Source organism: Chiroxiphia lanceolata, chromosome 1, assembly GCF_009829145.1.
Source record: "Chiroxiphia lanceolata isolate bChiLan1 chromosome 1, bChiLan1.pri, whole genome shotgun sequence".
NCBI lineage: Eukaryota > Metazoa > Chordata > Aves > Passeriformes > Pipridae > Chiroxiphia > Chiroxiphia lanceolata.
In genome coordinates, this window is record NC_045637.1 from 89863326 (window position 1) to 89881181 (window position 17856).

Here is a 17856-nt window from a genome sequence, read left to right on the forward strand (position 1 = left end):
TATCCGCCCATATAAAAAGTCCCTCTCCCACTTTTTTAAAAGCCCCCTTTAGGTACTAGAAGGCTGTTGTAAGGTCTCCCTTGAGCCTTCTCTTCTCCAGGCTGAACAACTCCGGCTGTCTCAGCCTGTCAAATATGTATTCATGTTTTTAGTTTTACCACTATTATGAAGTATTATCTTAGAGGTCATATAGTAACCAATTAATATGGGTCCAACACTGGACCCCCCCTCCTGCAAATGAATAACAGAAATGGTATAAAATAAAGGAGAGGTGATGCTGAATTTGCAGGACAGAGCAAAATCCAAGCACACTTTAATGGGCTTGTGGTCTGGTTTGGTTTGCTCTCTTGCAATGTCCCATTCCTCTTTTAGAGTACACTGCCTTGTCCTTCAACTTTATCTCATTTAATTTGTGGACACCACAGCTACCACAAACTCATCATTTTGGAATCCACAACTTTGATGCCCATGAATAAATCATATGCCACAAGAGGTATAAAACTGAAGTAGCTGGTAGGATTGTCTTCTCACTGGCTTCTGAGTTAGTTGCTGGCTTCTAATTCAGTTAAAGCATCAAAGATTCTGACTTATGTGAGCTGTGAAGTCAGTAGTGACATCAGCAACACCAAACAATGAATTAAGGTGCTGCAAACAGAATGGAGGATGGTTCCAAAATCTGCCTCTTGTTGGCACACACGGACTCAGAGGTCAAGACACTGTGTTACACCGTGACATGCAGGACATATTAATGCCCTCACCGTCCACCAGGAACCAGCCTGTGATCATACAACTATCTAAGAAACATAACAACTTGACTTAAGGCTTAAAATAATTCTACTGGCATTACTCCACAGCAGGGGGGCACTTTTGCTGACCCTCTGGAAATCATTCTTAGTGGATTTGAACAACGATGGATTTTCATTCCTGCAGATTCACACCGCCACACTATAGCTATGGCACTACTTTCCGTCTCCTTCCTCTCCCCACTCCAGAGAAACCAGGGAAGATTCAGACCTTTGCTAACAGAGGGTCATCCAAGAAAAGGTCTTTGCCTAGCAAATCCTGCTGGCTCATGGCTGGTGACTGCCAGTAGGAATTCTAAGGTGGCATAATGGTGGTTTGCTAAGTGAGCATGAAGGTTCACTCATAGGAATGATAAACAACAGGTTGCTGTATGAATGTCATTTTTGGGAGATGTACCTGAAGAGGCTGGAAATAGGCATTAGAAATAGGCCTAGAAATAGGCACTCAAGGCAAAACAATGGCATCAAGTAGGTAACACTTAAACCTTTCTATCTGATTTGATCAGGTACTTCAAAGCAAAAGCAGAGGTCCTGCATCAAACAAAGGAGCCAGCCTGGTTTTGATGAGCAAGTCATTAGCTCTGTTGGTTAGATGCAGGTAATGGCACAGAAATGCAAATCGAGTTGTCGCCACAAAAGACTGCAAATCATAGAATTATAGAATCAGCCAGGTTGGAAAGGACCTCTGAGATCACAAGTCCAACCCTTGATCCACTACTGCCATGGTTGCTAGACCATGGTACTAAGTGCCCCATCCAGTCTCATCTTAAATACCTCCAGGGTTGGAGAATCCATCACTTCCCTGGGCAGATGATTCCAATGTCTGATTACCCTCTCTGTAAAGAATTTCTTCCTAATATCCAACCTAAACCTTCTCTGGCAGAGCTTAAGACTATGGCCTCTTATCTTACTGATAGTTGCCTGGGAGCAAAACTTTAGCAAATGTGATCCATAGTCTTAAGCGTTTTTCAGGCACGGAGCTCTGAGCGAGGGGGACCAGAGAACACGAGGAAGAGGACAACAGAAGAAATAGAGAAAGCCTTAGGACAAAAACAGGGAAACTACTGGTTTGCCATGAAGCCACTGATCTGTAATTGCTGGCCCTTTTTTGGTTTTGTTTTGGGTTTCTGGTTTGTGTGTGTGTGTGTGTGTGTTTGGTTTGTATTGGGCTTTTTTGTTTGTTTAGTGAAAGCCTGACAACCATATTAACTTTCTTTTGTTGAAATCCATTTGTACTAGTCTCATAACCACTCATATACAACAGAACAAAGTTCTACCCTGCACACCTCTTCTTCAGAGTCTGTTACGGAAGGAAAAGTTCATTGTCTCGTGAAGGAATTGGTCTTACCATAGTTTACTGTGTGCAAGCTTCAAATCTTCTGGTTTTTTCCTTCCTTGCAAATCTATCCAGGCCCAAGCATAGCTACTATCAGTAGTGCAGTCGTGGAAAAAAGAAACATAAAGCAGAAAGCATGATCAACAGATCATTTATGTTGTCTACACAAGGCAGGACTTGAAACTTGCCAAGTTCAGTAAATCTTTGGGTACGTGTTAATGAATAAGCCCTGCCAGAAAGTGATTTGCTTCTTGTGTCAGGTGGGGCTCATGATATATTCCTTTCTGTAAAATACATAGAAGATCTTGTCACAAGCACAAACCAGAGCGGTCAGTTCTCAAAGTACATCTGGGAAGAAAGGAGGCAGAGATCAGCTGAGAAATTTGCACCAATTTCATGGTGCCTGTGTCACAGAGAATCATGGACCAACAGAGGTTGGAAAGGACCTCCGGAGCACACCAAGTCCAACTTCCCTTTCTTAAAGCATTGTCAGGGCTGTGTCCAGTTTGGAGTGGAATATCTCCATGGATGGAGACTGCACAGCCTGCCTGAGTGCCTCTTCCGGTGTTTGGCCACCTTCATAATGAAAATGATTCTACCTACGTTTGAATGAAATTTCCTGTATTGCAACTTGTGCCCATTACCCCTTGTCCTGTCAGTGGGTACCACTGAGAAGACCCTGGCTTCACCTGCTTTACCCTTCCCCATTAGATACTTATCTGGATCAATAAGATGCCTCTGAGCTTTTTCTCATGCAGACTGAACAGTTTCAGCTCTCTCAGACACTTCATGTATCAAAGATGTTTCAAGCCCTTAATCATCTTCATAGCCCTTTGCTGGATCTGCTTCAGTATGTCCAAGTCTGCCTTGCACCAGTGAGCCTAGAACTGGACCCAAGATTCCAGCTATGTCTCACCATAGAGCAGAGGGGAAGGATCACCTTTAATGCAGCTCAGGTTGCTGTCTATCACCTTTGCTGCAAGACCATGCTGCTGCCTCATGGAGGAACTTTTTGTGACACTCCGGGATATCCAAGACCTTTCCTGCAAAGCTGCTCTCCAGCCTCTCAGTCCCAGGCACCTCTGCAGATCCAGACTGGGAGAGTTGCACCCTCCTTCAGGAACTAGGATTGATACCAAGACCCTCCAGATGTGAGCCCCTCAAGATTTGAATAGGGGTTTAAGTGAAACTTTGCAAATTTTTGGTTTGCTTTGTTAATTAGTAGCTGTAGCTGGACAGATATGATTAAGCAATTGCATTTGAGCATCATACACTTAGCTAATCTTTTGTTTTAAGGACAAGAGAAGACAATGCTAAGATGAATGGGCTGTCTGGACGAGAGCCACCAGGAGTGAAGTCAGCAGAATTGAGCAGTAAGTGGGGGAAAGGTAAAATCTAGCAATAGGCAGTCACAACCACCAACTCATTGAGCACCCACTTTAAACAGACCCTAGACTCACAAGGAGAGAAGAACTGCACCCATGGAGTGATTAACATGAGAAGTGAGAGATATAATTAGCAAATAAGGGGTTGAGTCCTAATTAATCAAAAAGTTATGTCATTTGTAACCAATGAATGCTCCTGCTTTAGTTTGTTAAAATGTATAAATAGTGTAATTGGTTTGTTAAACTGTACAAATAGTGTAAAGTTTTGATGGTTGGTGGGTAACCCTTTCGTGGGTTACCACCATGCTCCCTAATTTGCACAAACCAGGATAAAAACGGGAAGTACCTCACCTCAGTGTATGAGTTAGTGCTGTGCCTCAGGTAACAAGCCTGCATTCAGACTGCATCTAGTGCAGAGGCTGTTCCACATCGTGCTGGGGTTTGTGACCCGCAGCACATCACCATCACCCTGCTTGTGCATGGCATCCTCAGCAGTTTCCAGGGAATCCATATGCCTTCTTTTGATGCCTGTATTGGGCTTACAGGGCAAGGTTGTGGTAGCAGGAGGGCTACAGGTATGGCTTCTGTGAGAAGACACCAGGAGCTGCCCTCATGTTGGGCAGAGTCATGGAGGGTTAAGACAGACCTGCTGCTGGCCAAGGCTGAGCTCATCATAGCACTGGTGATAACGTGTTTAAGAATGGGAAAGAACTTACTGCACAACAGCAACCGCAGCTGGAGAGAGAACTGAGAACATTTGAGAGGAACAGCCCTGCAGACTCCAAGGTCGGTTAAGAAGGAGGGGGAAGAAGCGTTCCAGGTGCCAGAGCAGAGATTCCCCTGAAAGCCCTTGGTGATGACCATGGTAAGGAAGGCTAATCCTTGCAGCACATGGAGGTCCACGGTGGAGCAGATATTCCACCTGCAGCCCATGGAGGAGCCCACGCCGGAGTAGGTGGATGTTCCCTGGTGGAAGCTGCAGCCCCTGGAGAGAGAAGCCCCCACCGGAGCAGGTTTGCTGGCAGGACTTGTGACCATGTAGAGGACCCACACTGGAGCAGCCTGTTCCTAAAGGACTGCACCCCGTGGAAAGGACCCACGCTGGGGCAGTTTGTGCAGGACCGTCTTCCGTGGGAGGGACGCGGTAAGAGGCAGGGGCACGGTAAGAGAGCGAGGAGGAATAAGTAGCGCAGAAGAGGCGCTATGGACTGGCCGCAGCCGCCTCTCCCCATTCTCTGGCAGTCCGAAGTGATGTCAGCTGAGCCTGGGAAGAAGAGCGGCAAGGGTGGGTTTTTGCTTTATTTCTGACTTTCCTACCGTGTTACTGACTGGCAGTCAATTAGGAAAAACCTCCCGAAGCCTGAGCGGTGCGAGTGGCTCCTCCCCGGGCCCCCGTCACGGCCGGCGGGCGGGACCTCCGGGGGAGGCGGTGCCGCGGCGGGGAGGGAGAGCGGGGTGGAGGGAGAGAGGGGGGAGGAGAGAGAGCAGCTCAAGGTCGGCGTGGCGCTGCCCGCGGCTCCACTGTGCCCGCAAATGGAATACGACTGGCTGGGCTTCGGCTACGCGGCGCTGGTGGCGGCGGGCGGCGTCGTCGGCTACGCCAAGGCAGGTGGGTGCCGGGGCCGGGGCTGTCCCGGCCGGGCCCGCGGCAGCCGGGGCTGCGGGGGCGCTCAGCCGCAGGTCCCGGCCCGCTGCTGGCAGTGACCCCGCAAACCCCGCTAAGTCCTTGTTGCCGCCGAAACGGTGCTTGCTGAGGCCTGCAAAGTATCTTTAAAGACAACCCCAGCCCAGTGCAGTGTCCTCCGTTTAGGTTGTTTTTGTGGGTTTACAAATAACGGGAACCCGCGGGTGCCTTTCTTTGGTGTGCAGAGTGACTTTGTATGTGTTCTTTCACTGACTGCTTTATATTTATTTTTATTCAAGGCAGCGTCCCTTCACTAGCTGCTGGTCTTCTGTTTGGTGGCTTAGCCGGACTAGGTGCTTACCAGCAGTCCAAAGATCCAAAGAATGTGTGGCTTTCCCTCGGTAAGTTTGCTCAGCACCTGAGTACTGAGCGTTACTAGTAGCGGTGGGAGCAGTAACCTTTTTTTTTTTCCTAGCGTGTTTCCTCTGACCTGTGCCCATTTACCTGTACAAATGTAAGTAGTGGCAGGACAGGACTTCCTGGCTCTATTTGTGTACCAAGCACAGTACTTGGTTCTAAAACCCGGGCTGTCCTGTTTGAAGCCAGAGTTGGGGAGAAATACCTATCTCCTCTGCCAGGTTAGACACTGTGTTAACTAATGAAAACGTGCATGGAAAATGTTCGGTTGTGAAGCAGCATTTTTAGCCTGTGGTCATGGAATAAGCACTATTTTTGCAATAGTGACAGCACTGTGACAAGTGGTGTGCGGCCTTATGGAATCTTGGTTTGCACAAGCATGTCAGAAGAGCAGTATATATTTTAATGCATCATACACTGTGGAGGAAACAGTCTGAAGTATGTAAAAGAAAGGAGGCGATGATCTATTCTGCTTGCTTATAGTAGAATGTACAAGAAGCTGTGGGCATATCTTGCCGTTAGCTCTTCAGATGAAGGAGAAAATGACCGTGGAGAGTGTTATGAAGCACTGAAACAGAACAGGTGAACCTCAGGGACTTCCAGTGCTGCAGGACTGTAATACCTGGTTAAACCACTATCAGGAATTGATCTTGCCTTTGGGCACTAGGGTATTCGAGATAACCTCTTGAGGTTCCCTCTAGTTCTGTAACTACTCCACAGTGTTACTAGTGTTGTGATACTATAGCTTTACAGTGATTTAAGACTGTTTTAACCCAGTAGGACTAGTGTGCTGAAAGGCTCTATGAAGCCACTGGTAGATACTGCAGAGGACCAAACTGCCTCATCAGTAAGGAATGACATGTAAAATGCAGGTCAATATGAAGCAAAATTTCCATTTGTGAACTGTCTCTGGCATGACATGGGAGTGGCTGTGCATGGCTGTGCATCTCTGGCACAAGTTTTTAGTCAGTGTCATGGAAGAAGGATGAGCAGCTTCCGTGTATCCTGATGTGATGCATATAGTGCCTTCAAAAGCACCTGTTGAAAGTGGTGGTGTGTCACAGTCTAGTACAACTCTTCATTCCTCCTCAGCCCTGCTTCCAATGTGCAGCTGTGGCTCCTGCAGAGCTTTATATTGGTCATAGTACATCATGGGTAGAAATCCAGAAATGGAACCTTGACAGAGTGTCTCTAAAATACCGTTTGCCCTGTCTGATGCAAACAAACTTGAGGCTTTGGAGAAAGGTATACAGCATCTCCACTTGCCTTTTTTCTTCAAAGAAACAATGTCCCTGTAAATTTTATGTGCATATTGATGGGATTGCTTTTCCTGTTTTAGAGATTAAATATTTTAGAGTAATGTTTAAGAGAGTAATCACTCTTTCAATTTGTTGCTTTAGATTTCTTTCTGTTTTCTAGTTTGTATTTTCAAGTGGGGTTGTTTTCTTTCCAGTTGTAATATTTAGTGCCCCTTCTAGTTCAAAATGCCACAGAGAAATGGGGACTGTAATATTTGCCTCCCACATAGTGAACTCTGTCACCATCCCAGCTTTCTGGCAGTTTCGAGCCTGCCTGTGTTCAAGGAAATAATCATTCATCTGCAAATAAGGAGTAATTGAGGGAGAGTTAGTGATCTCTCCAGAGGACTGGAGGTTGTGAGCAATCAGACAGTGGTCTCGACCCTGACAAGACCTCCCTGCTTCTCCTGAGCAGTGGAGCGCGCTTACCAGAGCTGCTGAGATGTTTGTAACAACAGCTTTACTGTTTAAGAAAATCCAGTGCATCCAGAGGGAGGCATTCCTGTCTGTACACATAGGTCTGTGGTTGGCGCTGCTCAGTGTCCAAGTGTGGCAGTGTTGCACTGGTACTTCTGTGCCAAATGGTTCTGACTGGGCTTCGTTTCAACAGTGGCGTCTGGAACCTTGTCTACTGTTATGGGAATGAGATTTTACAACACCAGAAAAGCAATGCCTGGGATAATTGCCGGTGCCAGGTAATCACCTCTCTTTTGCCCTTGTCTGTATTATCAAATGTGCATTTTATTTAACTTACTTGTGGATTATATTGTTTTAAAAATGTTACATGGTAAGTTCTGTGAAAAAATGAAATCTTTGGTGGAGTTCAGCTAAATGAAATCATGTCAGTATTTTCTTCCTTTTTGTTCTTTATGGGATTTTTGCCTTCACCCTCCTCTTTTTATAACAACTATTCTGTTCAACAGTTTACTGATGGTTGGACGGCTTGGATTGCAGATAATGGAAAAGCCCCTTAAGCCATAAATCTGCATCAAGTTACTTGAAGATATGTGATTGAGAAGCCTGAAGCTGCAACTGCTTAAATGTGCTGCACAAAAGTGGAAAAGACACTGCTACCTGTGTATTGTATTTTTCATATCCTAACACACATGGGTTGTGTTTTTAAAGGACTGACATAGAGAGGCCTTGTTATGTCTTCCCAAATGGTATCTGTCTTAACATTTTCTGCACTGTGAAGCAAGAAAATATGACTATAGCATTAGTTTAGCTTCTGGTCCTGCAGCTTACTGTAGGCAAAGACCTCTTGGCCCTTGTATGCAGACAGTTGCAGGATTGAAGCTTAAATGTACATCTTGGTTTGTCCTTCTAAAATCATGTGTACCTTTAAAACAAGGGAAGGGGAGTTGCCAGTCTGTCACTAGTAATTAATATAATAAATGTGCTTATAACATTATATCTCCCTTTCCTTACCAGTTTATCTGGTCATAATGTTTGTCAGTCAGGGACTTTGTTTTCCCAGCACTGTGTGTCAGAAGCTGGTCCCACAAAACATAATCATGGAACAGGCTGTTGAGGTTCTGCTGTAATGCAATGAATGCAGACCCATTCCTTGCAATTACTTGTAAGCAAAAGTGCCCAGCTATGTGTAATTCATTTCACTTTTACAGATTATTATTCATAAATCAAAAATATGCTTTATTAGGCAATGCTGAATTGCAGGCATAGCTTTATTAAAATGTTATTTTAAATAAACTAACAAATTATTATTACAAACCTTTGTGTTCTACACAACTTTTTTTGTCTTTAGTCATTCATCTGGATTGATAGTTTGATGCCTTTCTTGCAGGGTGTCTGGATATATTTGCAAACATGAATTGTATAGATAATTTCTATTCTATTCCCTGAATCTAGTAACTTGTAAATATAAAAATCTGAACTGGGGGGAGGTGTAGAGAACAAAAGCATACAGACCAAATATTCAGACAAGTATTTTATTGTATTAAAGTTTGTTTGGTTTTTGTTTTCTGAGGGAATCGTCTATTTTAGATTTAGAAAATTCTGTATGAAAGTTTCTTTAAAGACTGAAGGGTTCATTTGATCAGTCTTTGTCCTCAGTTGATTCCCTTGACGCCTGAAATTGTTCCAAATATAAACCTGCCATAGTGAAATAATCCTGGAAGCTACACATGGTTGGTAATGTATCCCTTTTCTGGTTTCATTTAACTTATATCCCTTTCTGCACAGATCCTGAGCTTTATTTCCTCAGCCTTTCTTTGGTGCCTGGTACTGAGAGAGATGGAAGCAGCAGGGTTGATCCATTAGATGGTGAGATCCTGGAGTTGCTTAGAATTCTCTAAGTATCAGGCTAGTAACTTTGCAGGAGGGTCACATCCTCTAGTTTTCCTTTCCTCGTTCCTTGCTGCAGCAAAACAGGCAGGTCAGTGACCCTGTGCTGCCTGAGCAGGAGGTGCAGAGCTGGGCCAGTGGCCATAGCCAGGCTCTGCCAGCAGTGCAGTTTGCCAGGAAACTCACAATGATGAGGCAAGGCTGAGATCAAGCCAGGATGCCAGGCCAATCAGATTGGGTTCCAGATCCTCAGAGACATGGCCAGGAATGGGTGCAGCTCCAGCAAGGGTCTCAGCAGCCTGTTCCCAGGCCAAACAACTTGGGTCAGAGCTGGCTTGAGCACAGGCAGTGAGATCTTGAGGGGGAACTGTACTCAGAGCATCTTCTTAAAACCCTTATTCATCATCCTGCAGAGTTCAGCTTCAGGTGTTCTCCTGTATTTACATTTCCCTCTTGCCTCCCTGCATAGAAACAGAAGATGGTTTGTTTATATGTCATCCTTTTAAGTGCCTAATCCCAGCCCATGGACTCACCATTGGTGGGCACGTGTCTCAGTGTCTTTGCTCTAACTTGAAAAAGTTAGTAAGCCAGGCATTAGCATTTAAGACACTTCTCTTTAAACTACTTCATAGTTTTTTTGCTTCTTCATATTGCTGTTGAATCATTTTCTTCTGTAGAAGTAAGATGCACACATAAATGCATCTCCTGCAATTAAGTGAGAACATCCATGATCCAGCAGTTTTCTAATTGTATAATGCTGGTCTCAAATCAGGTAACTTGCAAATTTGAGCTGCAGTTGTCTCTGATGGAATAAAGAAAATAGAAAACAGGGAATTGGACTTAAAAGCTTTTAAACTCTTAGACCAAAGTGTTAAGCTGCTGTTCCATGAGCTTTGGAAAGCAGTAGCTTGAACTGAGAACTGCTGGTAGAATGTGTTATCACTTTTCATGTTCAGGAGACACAGCAGTAATACAGACAAAGGGACAAGAGAAAGCTTTAGTCTTACATACTCTTTACCCCCTTGAAACTTTTTCAGCATACTAAATTTTTTAAGCATTAGATGGCATTTCTGCACTAACAATCCAATATGTGTCAATGATTCAGAATTAAAATGACTGTACAGAGCTCATTAGCCTTTTCTTGCTGTTTGCAAGAAGAATTTTTTAATGCTGGTCATGCTTTGATTATGAACAAGTAAAGGCTGGTTTAGTTATGTCAAAGCCCTTTCAAGGTTCATTAGCGTGTGGTAAGGGACAGCATGTTTCTTCTAGCCATATTTAGTGCCAGAAATAGTACCTCTTTATTTTTCTGCTCTAGGTGACTTATGGACATGTGAGCTATGGACATGTGACCTTTGGATGCATTACTAGTTAATTCCTCAACCAGGCCGTGTTTTTAACTAAGTCATTGGCATCTTGTACTAGAGACAAGTGATTAATTTATCTTGTTTTTTAATTATAAAACCATTGCTTTAATGCCTGTTACAAAGTCTGAGGTTGTCCTTCATTGCCATGGCAAGTTACATATATTCTACCAATAAATAAGGACACAAATAGCATAGGAACATCTGTTAGTACTAATGGAATGACAAATATTTAATCCTAGACCAATGGCAATTGAATTAAACTCTCTAGTGCATTACTAACCATATATCCCTATCCCTGTGTAGCTCTTACAGTATTAAAGTGGCATTTTCTTTAGGTGCAATTTTAATAACAAAATATTTGACTTTTTGGTAAAACTGTTTTAGATTAAATTGCTTTCCAGGAAATTAATGTAACCTATATATTATGAAAGATTGGGTCAACAACAGAAATTTAAATTTTAATATCCATTATAAAAGCCTACAAATACATTTCTTTTTTTACAATGCTTAAAGTAATCATTAACAGCTTTAAATCCTTAAAGAACCTACTCTGTTTATACTTTTAAATGGCAAGTTTAATGTAACTATTAAGTCTAAAGCATCTATTCGAAATGCAATTGTTAACAGAAGTAGCCCAGTTCAACATCCTAAAAAACCAGTTTATTGTACATTGCAAAGTCCTTTACACGATATTATTATAAAACTTACCATAAAAGCTGGGGAAAGTACTGAATGAGCATATAAACAGCGACACAATGAATTATTAAAGTTTCTGTGTGTTTTTAGGTACCTAAGTTGGCCTTTAAGATCTAAACCAGAAAACAATATTTTTAAAGAACAGCCCAATATCCTCCCTCATATAGCTTATTCAACTTCTGTAGTTTAAGTTTGATCACCCAATAAAGATATATAGAAACAGGAGTTTATTGATTAATTTATTCATTTTTGACTAATTCACCCTTAAAATGACTGACAGACCACAGTGATTCAGGCTTCTTAAAAGGTCACTGCGACACTCCCTTGACAGGACAGAGGAAAATCTCTACAGGTCTTTGACCAAAAATGGCATTAAGTTAATTATAACAGCAGAATCTAATTGTTAGGCTTCACTTCACAGCTTGAGTCTAGCATTCAGTACTTGTTTAGCTATTTTCCAATATTGCTATATCTTTCTACAGCCATGTATCAGCCAAGTTTTTAGAGTTTTCCTGTGTAGTATCTATAAGCGGATTGCTTATGTCCCACTACAAGGATTTAAGCTCTCATTGCTACATGAATATTTGCAGCTTACAGACCCTGAGTAATTCTTAGTTACAAGTGAGTTCTGAAATCCTTGTAGGAGAGTTTGGTATTCCTCACAAAGCCGGAGCTGTGCTTCACTCTCAGCTTCCTGCTGAGGAACCAGCCTAACACCTGGAAGCCTGGTGCTGCTCTGCTTCAGCCCTACTTCTAACTGCTTGTGTGCTTCAAGCATATCCCAACAGTGGATGTTGCACTGGATGAATAACCATAACTGTTGTGTTTAAGAGCACAGGGATAGGAGATCATCTATAGAAAAATGTCAAATGAAATCTACTTCTAGTAGTTTTGGCAATATGTGTTATACAATACTTCATTACATCCTACTGTATAGCCAGTATTTTACATGGTATTATATGTGTACTATAACAGGTAATAGAACACAAGGTCTTTTTTTCTTCTTTACTATTGCATAGTCTTAAGAAAAGTTAGAGCAAATAGGCATTTCAGGTTTCCAAGTGCAGGAGAACCGAACACAGCGCACGTAGTGTCTGTACAGGATGGCATTTTCTATCTGTTTCCTCCATATTTGGCCACCCAGTCTGTTCTTCCATGTACTCGCTGAATTGTTGGTGGGTAAGTTAAGATACTCATGTTTTTTGCTGGTGAATTGAAGGTAGAACCTGGTAATGGAGCACGAGCAGCTTTGGTTTTCCAGGAAAAATCTGAAAGGAACAAGAACTCACAATTAATGATGACTAAAAAGATATTTTACTTCTTTACAGAGAAAAGAATGAGAGGTTAAAGATGACTTATGGTACTTAAGGGTGCCAATGTAGCAGGGTGCCTTGGTCTCCTACATGTCATAAAACATCCTGAGTTGGAAGAGACCCAAAAGGATCAAGTCCAACTTCTGACCCTGCACAGGACAACTGCAAGAATCCCACTATATGCCTGAGAGCATGCTGTCTATGCTTGTTTTAAGATAAGGTGCATGTTTCTTATAGTTTGTGTGTTTAATCCTCACCTACTGGATATTTGTTTTGCAGCAATCCCTCGAGGAAACATTGAGACTGAAATTCAGTAGAAAAACTGATGCATATACCTACAATTCTGTATCTCCTGTTATAAAACTGCTACAGAATGAGTGTGTTCTTTCTTCTATCTCAAATATTTATAAAAGCATGTAATTATAACATTGATAAACTTATTAAGACCCAAACAGCTTAGACTGAAGGACAGCTTCTGGAGACCTTGTTCCCTTTGAGATTTTATGCCTTTTATTCCCCTCCTGCTCAACTCAGAACTCCTGGTTTAACTGGTGCCAAGTCCTCTTTGCTCCGTTTCCCATTTCTCCATTGATTTTATAGGATCTATTCCAAGTCTGAAGGTTTTTTTATTCCTTAATATTGGTATCCACCTGATATCAAGCACTAGCAGTAGTGCATTACTGTATTCCTGGCCTTCCTACTCAGATTTCCCCTTTTTGCATTTCAGGTAGTTGGCACTTCCTCAAGCTTCATGTGACTAAAGTAACTGTGCTGCTGCGGGGGCTGATGTTTCTTCATGTTCATGACCAATTCTGCCATTTTCCCAATCCTTTAAAGTCAGTCATTTGGGACCTCTCTTATCCAGACTCCTGCTATACCTTAGCATTCCCAAAGTAGGTCCTACCCCTTCCATTCCTACATTTGTAGTTTAGTCTTCTTTTATTATGTATTAGTGATACTCTTAAAAAAAAATTCACATTTAAATTTAATGGTTCTTCGGTGCCTGTGTATCATTCTGTTTCTTACAGAAAGAGTGGATTGAACCCATTAAAGAACAGGTGAGGATCAAGGCATTTAAAAAGGAGGAACATCAAGGAACTGAAACTGGGGGTCAGGTCTCCACCTCTATGAAAACTAATACTGTTCCTTTTTATTGTAGGCCTACAGTACCTTGGCAATGAAGGCCACTTTTCCTGGGTCTTGGCATTTTCCACAGAGAAACTGATCCTTTATACTACATTAAATTATTTAAATCATGGCATTAAAAAACTTAACAAATTAAGAGAGAAATACAATTGAGAGCATAACTTATTTCAGTTTGCATAATGCAAAGCAAAGGGTCACCAAAAATGTTAATGTTCAAATATTGACAGCTAGGAGATAAAACCTGCCATTTCCTTTATCCTTATCTCTCTTCCCATGCAAGTCTGCAAAGTTTAGGCTAAATATGAGGGGTTTAAAGCAATAGTATTCTTGCTCTTTTCCAGGACATGTAAGAATGTCTTAATTGACCTCCATCTGCCAGCTTTTCTGACTTTTACTACACATTTTCCATTTCTAATTACAGATTAACAGTGAATTTATTTCCCTTTGGAACACCATATCTAATCCCTTCTCTTTCACACTATTCACAGCAGTCTAGAGATAGTTGCAGATTTTGTCCTCCTATGAACTTCTTGATCCACACACTGTGACAAATCAAAACTCTTGCAGCTGTGTTCCAGCAGTGAGTTGATAAGATAATGAACTGCAGCTCCAGCCTTCCCTGGTGGGCTTCTGATGCACTCAGGCACAGAATACAAATACATCTAAGCATATGTTATATATGCATGCCATCTCCCTCCTTCCTTCCCTCTCTGCTTCTCAGAAGTTACTTGCAAATTCCTAAGGAGAACAGGTAACTCAAAAGAGCACATCAGCAAAAAGACATTATTTAAGCAGGACCATATGAGATTGGTGTGCCATAAGCCCTTTGGTTAAACAATTCACCAGTAGTTGAGGGCCTTGCTGTTTCCTCTGAAGTAACTAGAGAAGCATGCTGCTGGGCAGAGCTCTAAATCTTCACTCACAAACCAGTTTCCCCTGCATCCTGAGCACTTCTGTTCATCTTCTCTGAATTAGGAACATACAAAGGAAGTGCTCAGAATGTCATCCATACTGTAGAGGATCCAAGGTAACAGTTACATTTAGAACAGACTTCACATTGTTTTTACCAGATGAATGGAGTCCAGTCTAAATGACCATTGACTACAGAGTTGTGGAGTTATATATTTTTACAATTCTGCTTAGTCCATCACCACTAATGAGCCATAGTTTAGCAAATGGTCCAAACTTTCTAGAATTATAAAAGGTTTGCACCTTTTGTAATTATTTTCTTTTTTACCTAATAAATATTAGTAGCAATAGTTTCTCTAGCTATCAGGACTGCCTCTATACACCTACATTCAGTTCACTTACGTTAAGAACAATTTATGCCCTACAGTTTTAATTATAGAACTTGAGGAAAACCTTACTAAGGGCTAATCTCTTTGGAAGCATGGAAAATTAACGTTTCTCTTTGTCTTGGTTATGTATGGTAAAAGGATATCTCTTACCTGATACAGGTGCACCAAGAGGTGCTAGCTGTATCCGTTGTCCAGCTGAGCCAACTTCTTTTTTATGGAAGGACGGGGTGTATATTCCTGATGGGTTGTAAGCAGCACTACTTACAAAGCCAGGATTTCCTGTTGACATTACAGAATTTTAGAATTTTCAGTGGCATTCAGAAAACCTTGCCTACTTTTTATAGTCACTTCAAAATATATTTGCAGTACCCCGAGTACTCCCTAGTGCTCATCTCTTGAAAAAAAGTATATATTAATTCTTTGTTTTGTATATTAGTTATACTCTTTACAGCACTTAGCAGACTTGCAAGCTGGAGATCAGCAGGAAAAAAAACAACAGAGAAGGGTGAACATAGAAAGGTTTACACTGAGTTTTAGAGAAAGATAGATAGGATCTTACCTTTTGCTTACATCTACTTGCTTTGCCAGAAGCTGGTTTAAGCTGTTTGAAAACTAGCACTCAGCCCTACTCTTATGCTCAACATGTTTGGACTAAATCTAAAAGAACTGAAACCCAACTTCTCTTTTGGGAAGTGGTGCACCACTTGAAGTTGACTGCCAGTCCCACAGCTAAAAGGCCTACTATAAAGGTCAGACCCAACTACCCTCTTTCTTTAACCCTGGTTATAATATTATGCCTAGTTTTGGTTCAGATCTTTCTTTAAAGCAGTACTCTCATGGGAAGGTTGACATAACCATCCTCATTTGGAAGCTGAGAAGCATTGTGCATGTACACACAAAATTAGTACTGAAATTAATGTTCAGTGGCAGAAGGATCTGTTACAATACTTAGATTCCCTGCTCCAAGAAAATTTCTTACCTTCCTCATATCTGTCATCACTTGGGACAGTGTAAAGACTGTGCTGGCACAATGTCCAGAGAGAAATGCTTTTCTCTAGTGGTATGTTTCTGTGTTCAGTAGTATTATATTGTGAAATACAAGGCCATACACAGTAGTTTGTTTTAACCTTTATTAAATGTGAGCATATTCATCATAGTTTCAGTGGTAGTTGCACTAAACATGCAGTATCTGTTTTGACAGTTTTTGTCTCCTAAATTCCTAGCCTTTGTGCAATCCCATAATGTTCCTCTTCACACAAACACTCTCAGTCCTCTCTGATGATGTCAGAGCTCAGAGCAGTGGATCTATAAGCTGCAAAAGTGGTCATCTACAACCCAAAATAGGTATCCTCAGCTAATTACAGCTGCATTGGGTTGTTGCAAACCTCCCTGTTCAGGAGCACTAACAAAAAGCATTCAGATAACTCAGTTTTGCCAGTCTCCTCAAACTGTCACTTCACAGCTCTGCAAATAGTTGGGTCTCCATGTAGCTTTCCTCTGTCCACTTGATACCAGTTTCCACAGTAAAGAATGACACATCAGTACAGTTGGTGAAAAATAAAACTTTAATGAAGTATTCCAATAAAATTTAACTTTCTTGTAGAGTCGAAGTTGTTCTTCCTTTTCAGGAATTTGCCTGAAAACCAAAACAACACAGTTTTAGTGGTTCATTCACCTGCTTGTGGATATATACACACACATTCTCTTATTCCCCAGTTCCTAGCTATTGGGAGTAGTTCAGATCTGAGAACTCAATAGCATTCCTTAAAATTCTGAGGTCTGAAAATAAGAACATGACAGGCCTCAATTAATACAACCTCGAAAAGACTACTTCTATCTGCTTCTTTGCTACAGCTCGGCAAAGCTGCATAGCTGTCAAAAATTGTTCAACCATCTTTTTGGTTCTCCTTACCTCTCAGTGTCCAATGTCCTTTATGAATTCTTCTGCAGGAAGTGAAAAAGTGCAGCCAGGATGAACAGTCTGCAGGGGTGATCTTTTGTTGGATGAGAACAAGGGAAGCAGGAAAAAAAGTTCAATATAAAATAACAGAATAACTACAAATTTAAAAACATCCTATTTAAAAGCACAGTGCCTTACCTCTGACTACTGCCATACAAAGGAAGGGGTTCTTGCTAGAGAAGTAATCATCCATCAGGCATCCAGGAGGTCTGGCAGCTGGTCTATAGGCAAGCACTCATTGCCATGATGTCCACAAGGGTGGCCAAGGCCATACCCCCATCTCAAACAACACACACCTGATTCTTCATAAAGGATAAGGTTGTTGAATTGTTTGAGGTAAGTAGTGAGTTCAAAAAACCCTACAAGTAGTTGCAATGAGATGTGTCACATGGGCAGTACACACCAGAGGGGGCAGGAACAGGGTGGGAGGTAAAACATTCCAGCATTTGCAATGCTTATAGCCAACAGTGTATTTAGACATAAACTAGGCTGCCTGGAATCCTGAGTTTCCACCTTCTTACACTAAGGTAGCTCCACCAAAATCTGTTCAACCACAGCACTGTAAAATCAGTGTAAGAATCAGGTAGAGAATCCAAATGCAGGAAATGGTTCAAGTCCCAAGTCCTGTCATGAACAAGCAGTCCTTCAGGAGAGATGCACGTGCTGCTTAAGGATCACTTCTTCACCATTATCCAGCAACAGAGCAGTGACCTGCTGTGGATTATAATTAGGATAATAAAATACTCTCTGCCTTTTAAGACAGAGTAAATGCCAAGAATCCAAAAGTCACAATGAAGAGAGCAAGGTCTGACAAAACAGAGTACAACTGCAAATGGAAGTATATGATCATCAGGAACATGCATTATAAACATAACTGTTTTACAAGAAACTGTAAAACATAAATAAGAA

At 41.8% G+C, this 17856-nt stretch overlaps 2 protein-coding genes across 10 annotated transcripts in view; one reads left to right on the forward strand and one right to left on the reverse strand.

The window, feature by feature from the left end:
* The first annotated feature begins 4949 nt into the window (after window positions 1-4949).
* LOC116787805 (transmembrane protein 14C-like) lies at window positions 4950-8589 on the forward strand. Its single transcript, XM_032689721.1, has 4 exons — window positions 4950-5133; window positions 5448-5549; window positions 7474-7558; window positions 7787-8589. The coding sequence occupies exons 1-4, from the start codon at window positions 5058-5060 to the stop codon at window positions 7842-7844; spliced, it is 321 nt and encodes a 106-aa protein (XP_032545612.1). The 5' UTR covers window positions 4950-5057; the 3' UTR covers window positions 7845-8589.
* Window positions 8590-12244: 3655 nt separating this feature from the next.
* MAK (male germ cell associated kinase) overlaps window positions 12245-17856 on the reverse strand; it is a 28448-nt gene continuing 22836 nt past the window's right edge. For 4 of the 9 annotated variants that reach the window (XM_032689667.1, XM_032689677.1, XM_032689657.1 and 1 more), the window contains 2 exons: window positions 15138-15266; window positions 12245-12498 (listed from right to left, as the gene is read on the reverse strand). In XM_032689667.1, the coding sequence (XP_032545558.1) occupies window positions 12344-12498; window positions 15138-15266 (284 nt within the window). In that variant the 3' untranslated portion in view covers window positions 12245-12343. Of the gene's footprint in view, window positions 12499-14612; window positions 14661-15137; window positions 15267-15664; window positions 17662-17856 lie in introns of those variants that run through there. The other 5 variants (XM_032689697.1, XR_004357456.1, XR_004357454.1 and 2 more) reach the window with 5 other exon arrangements.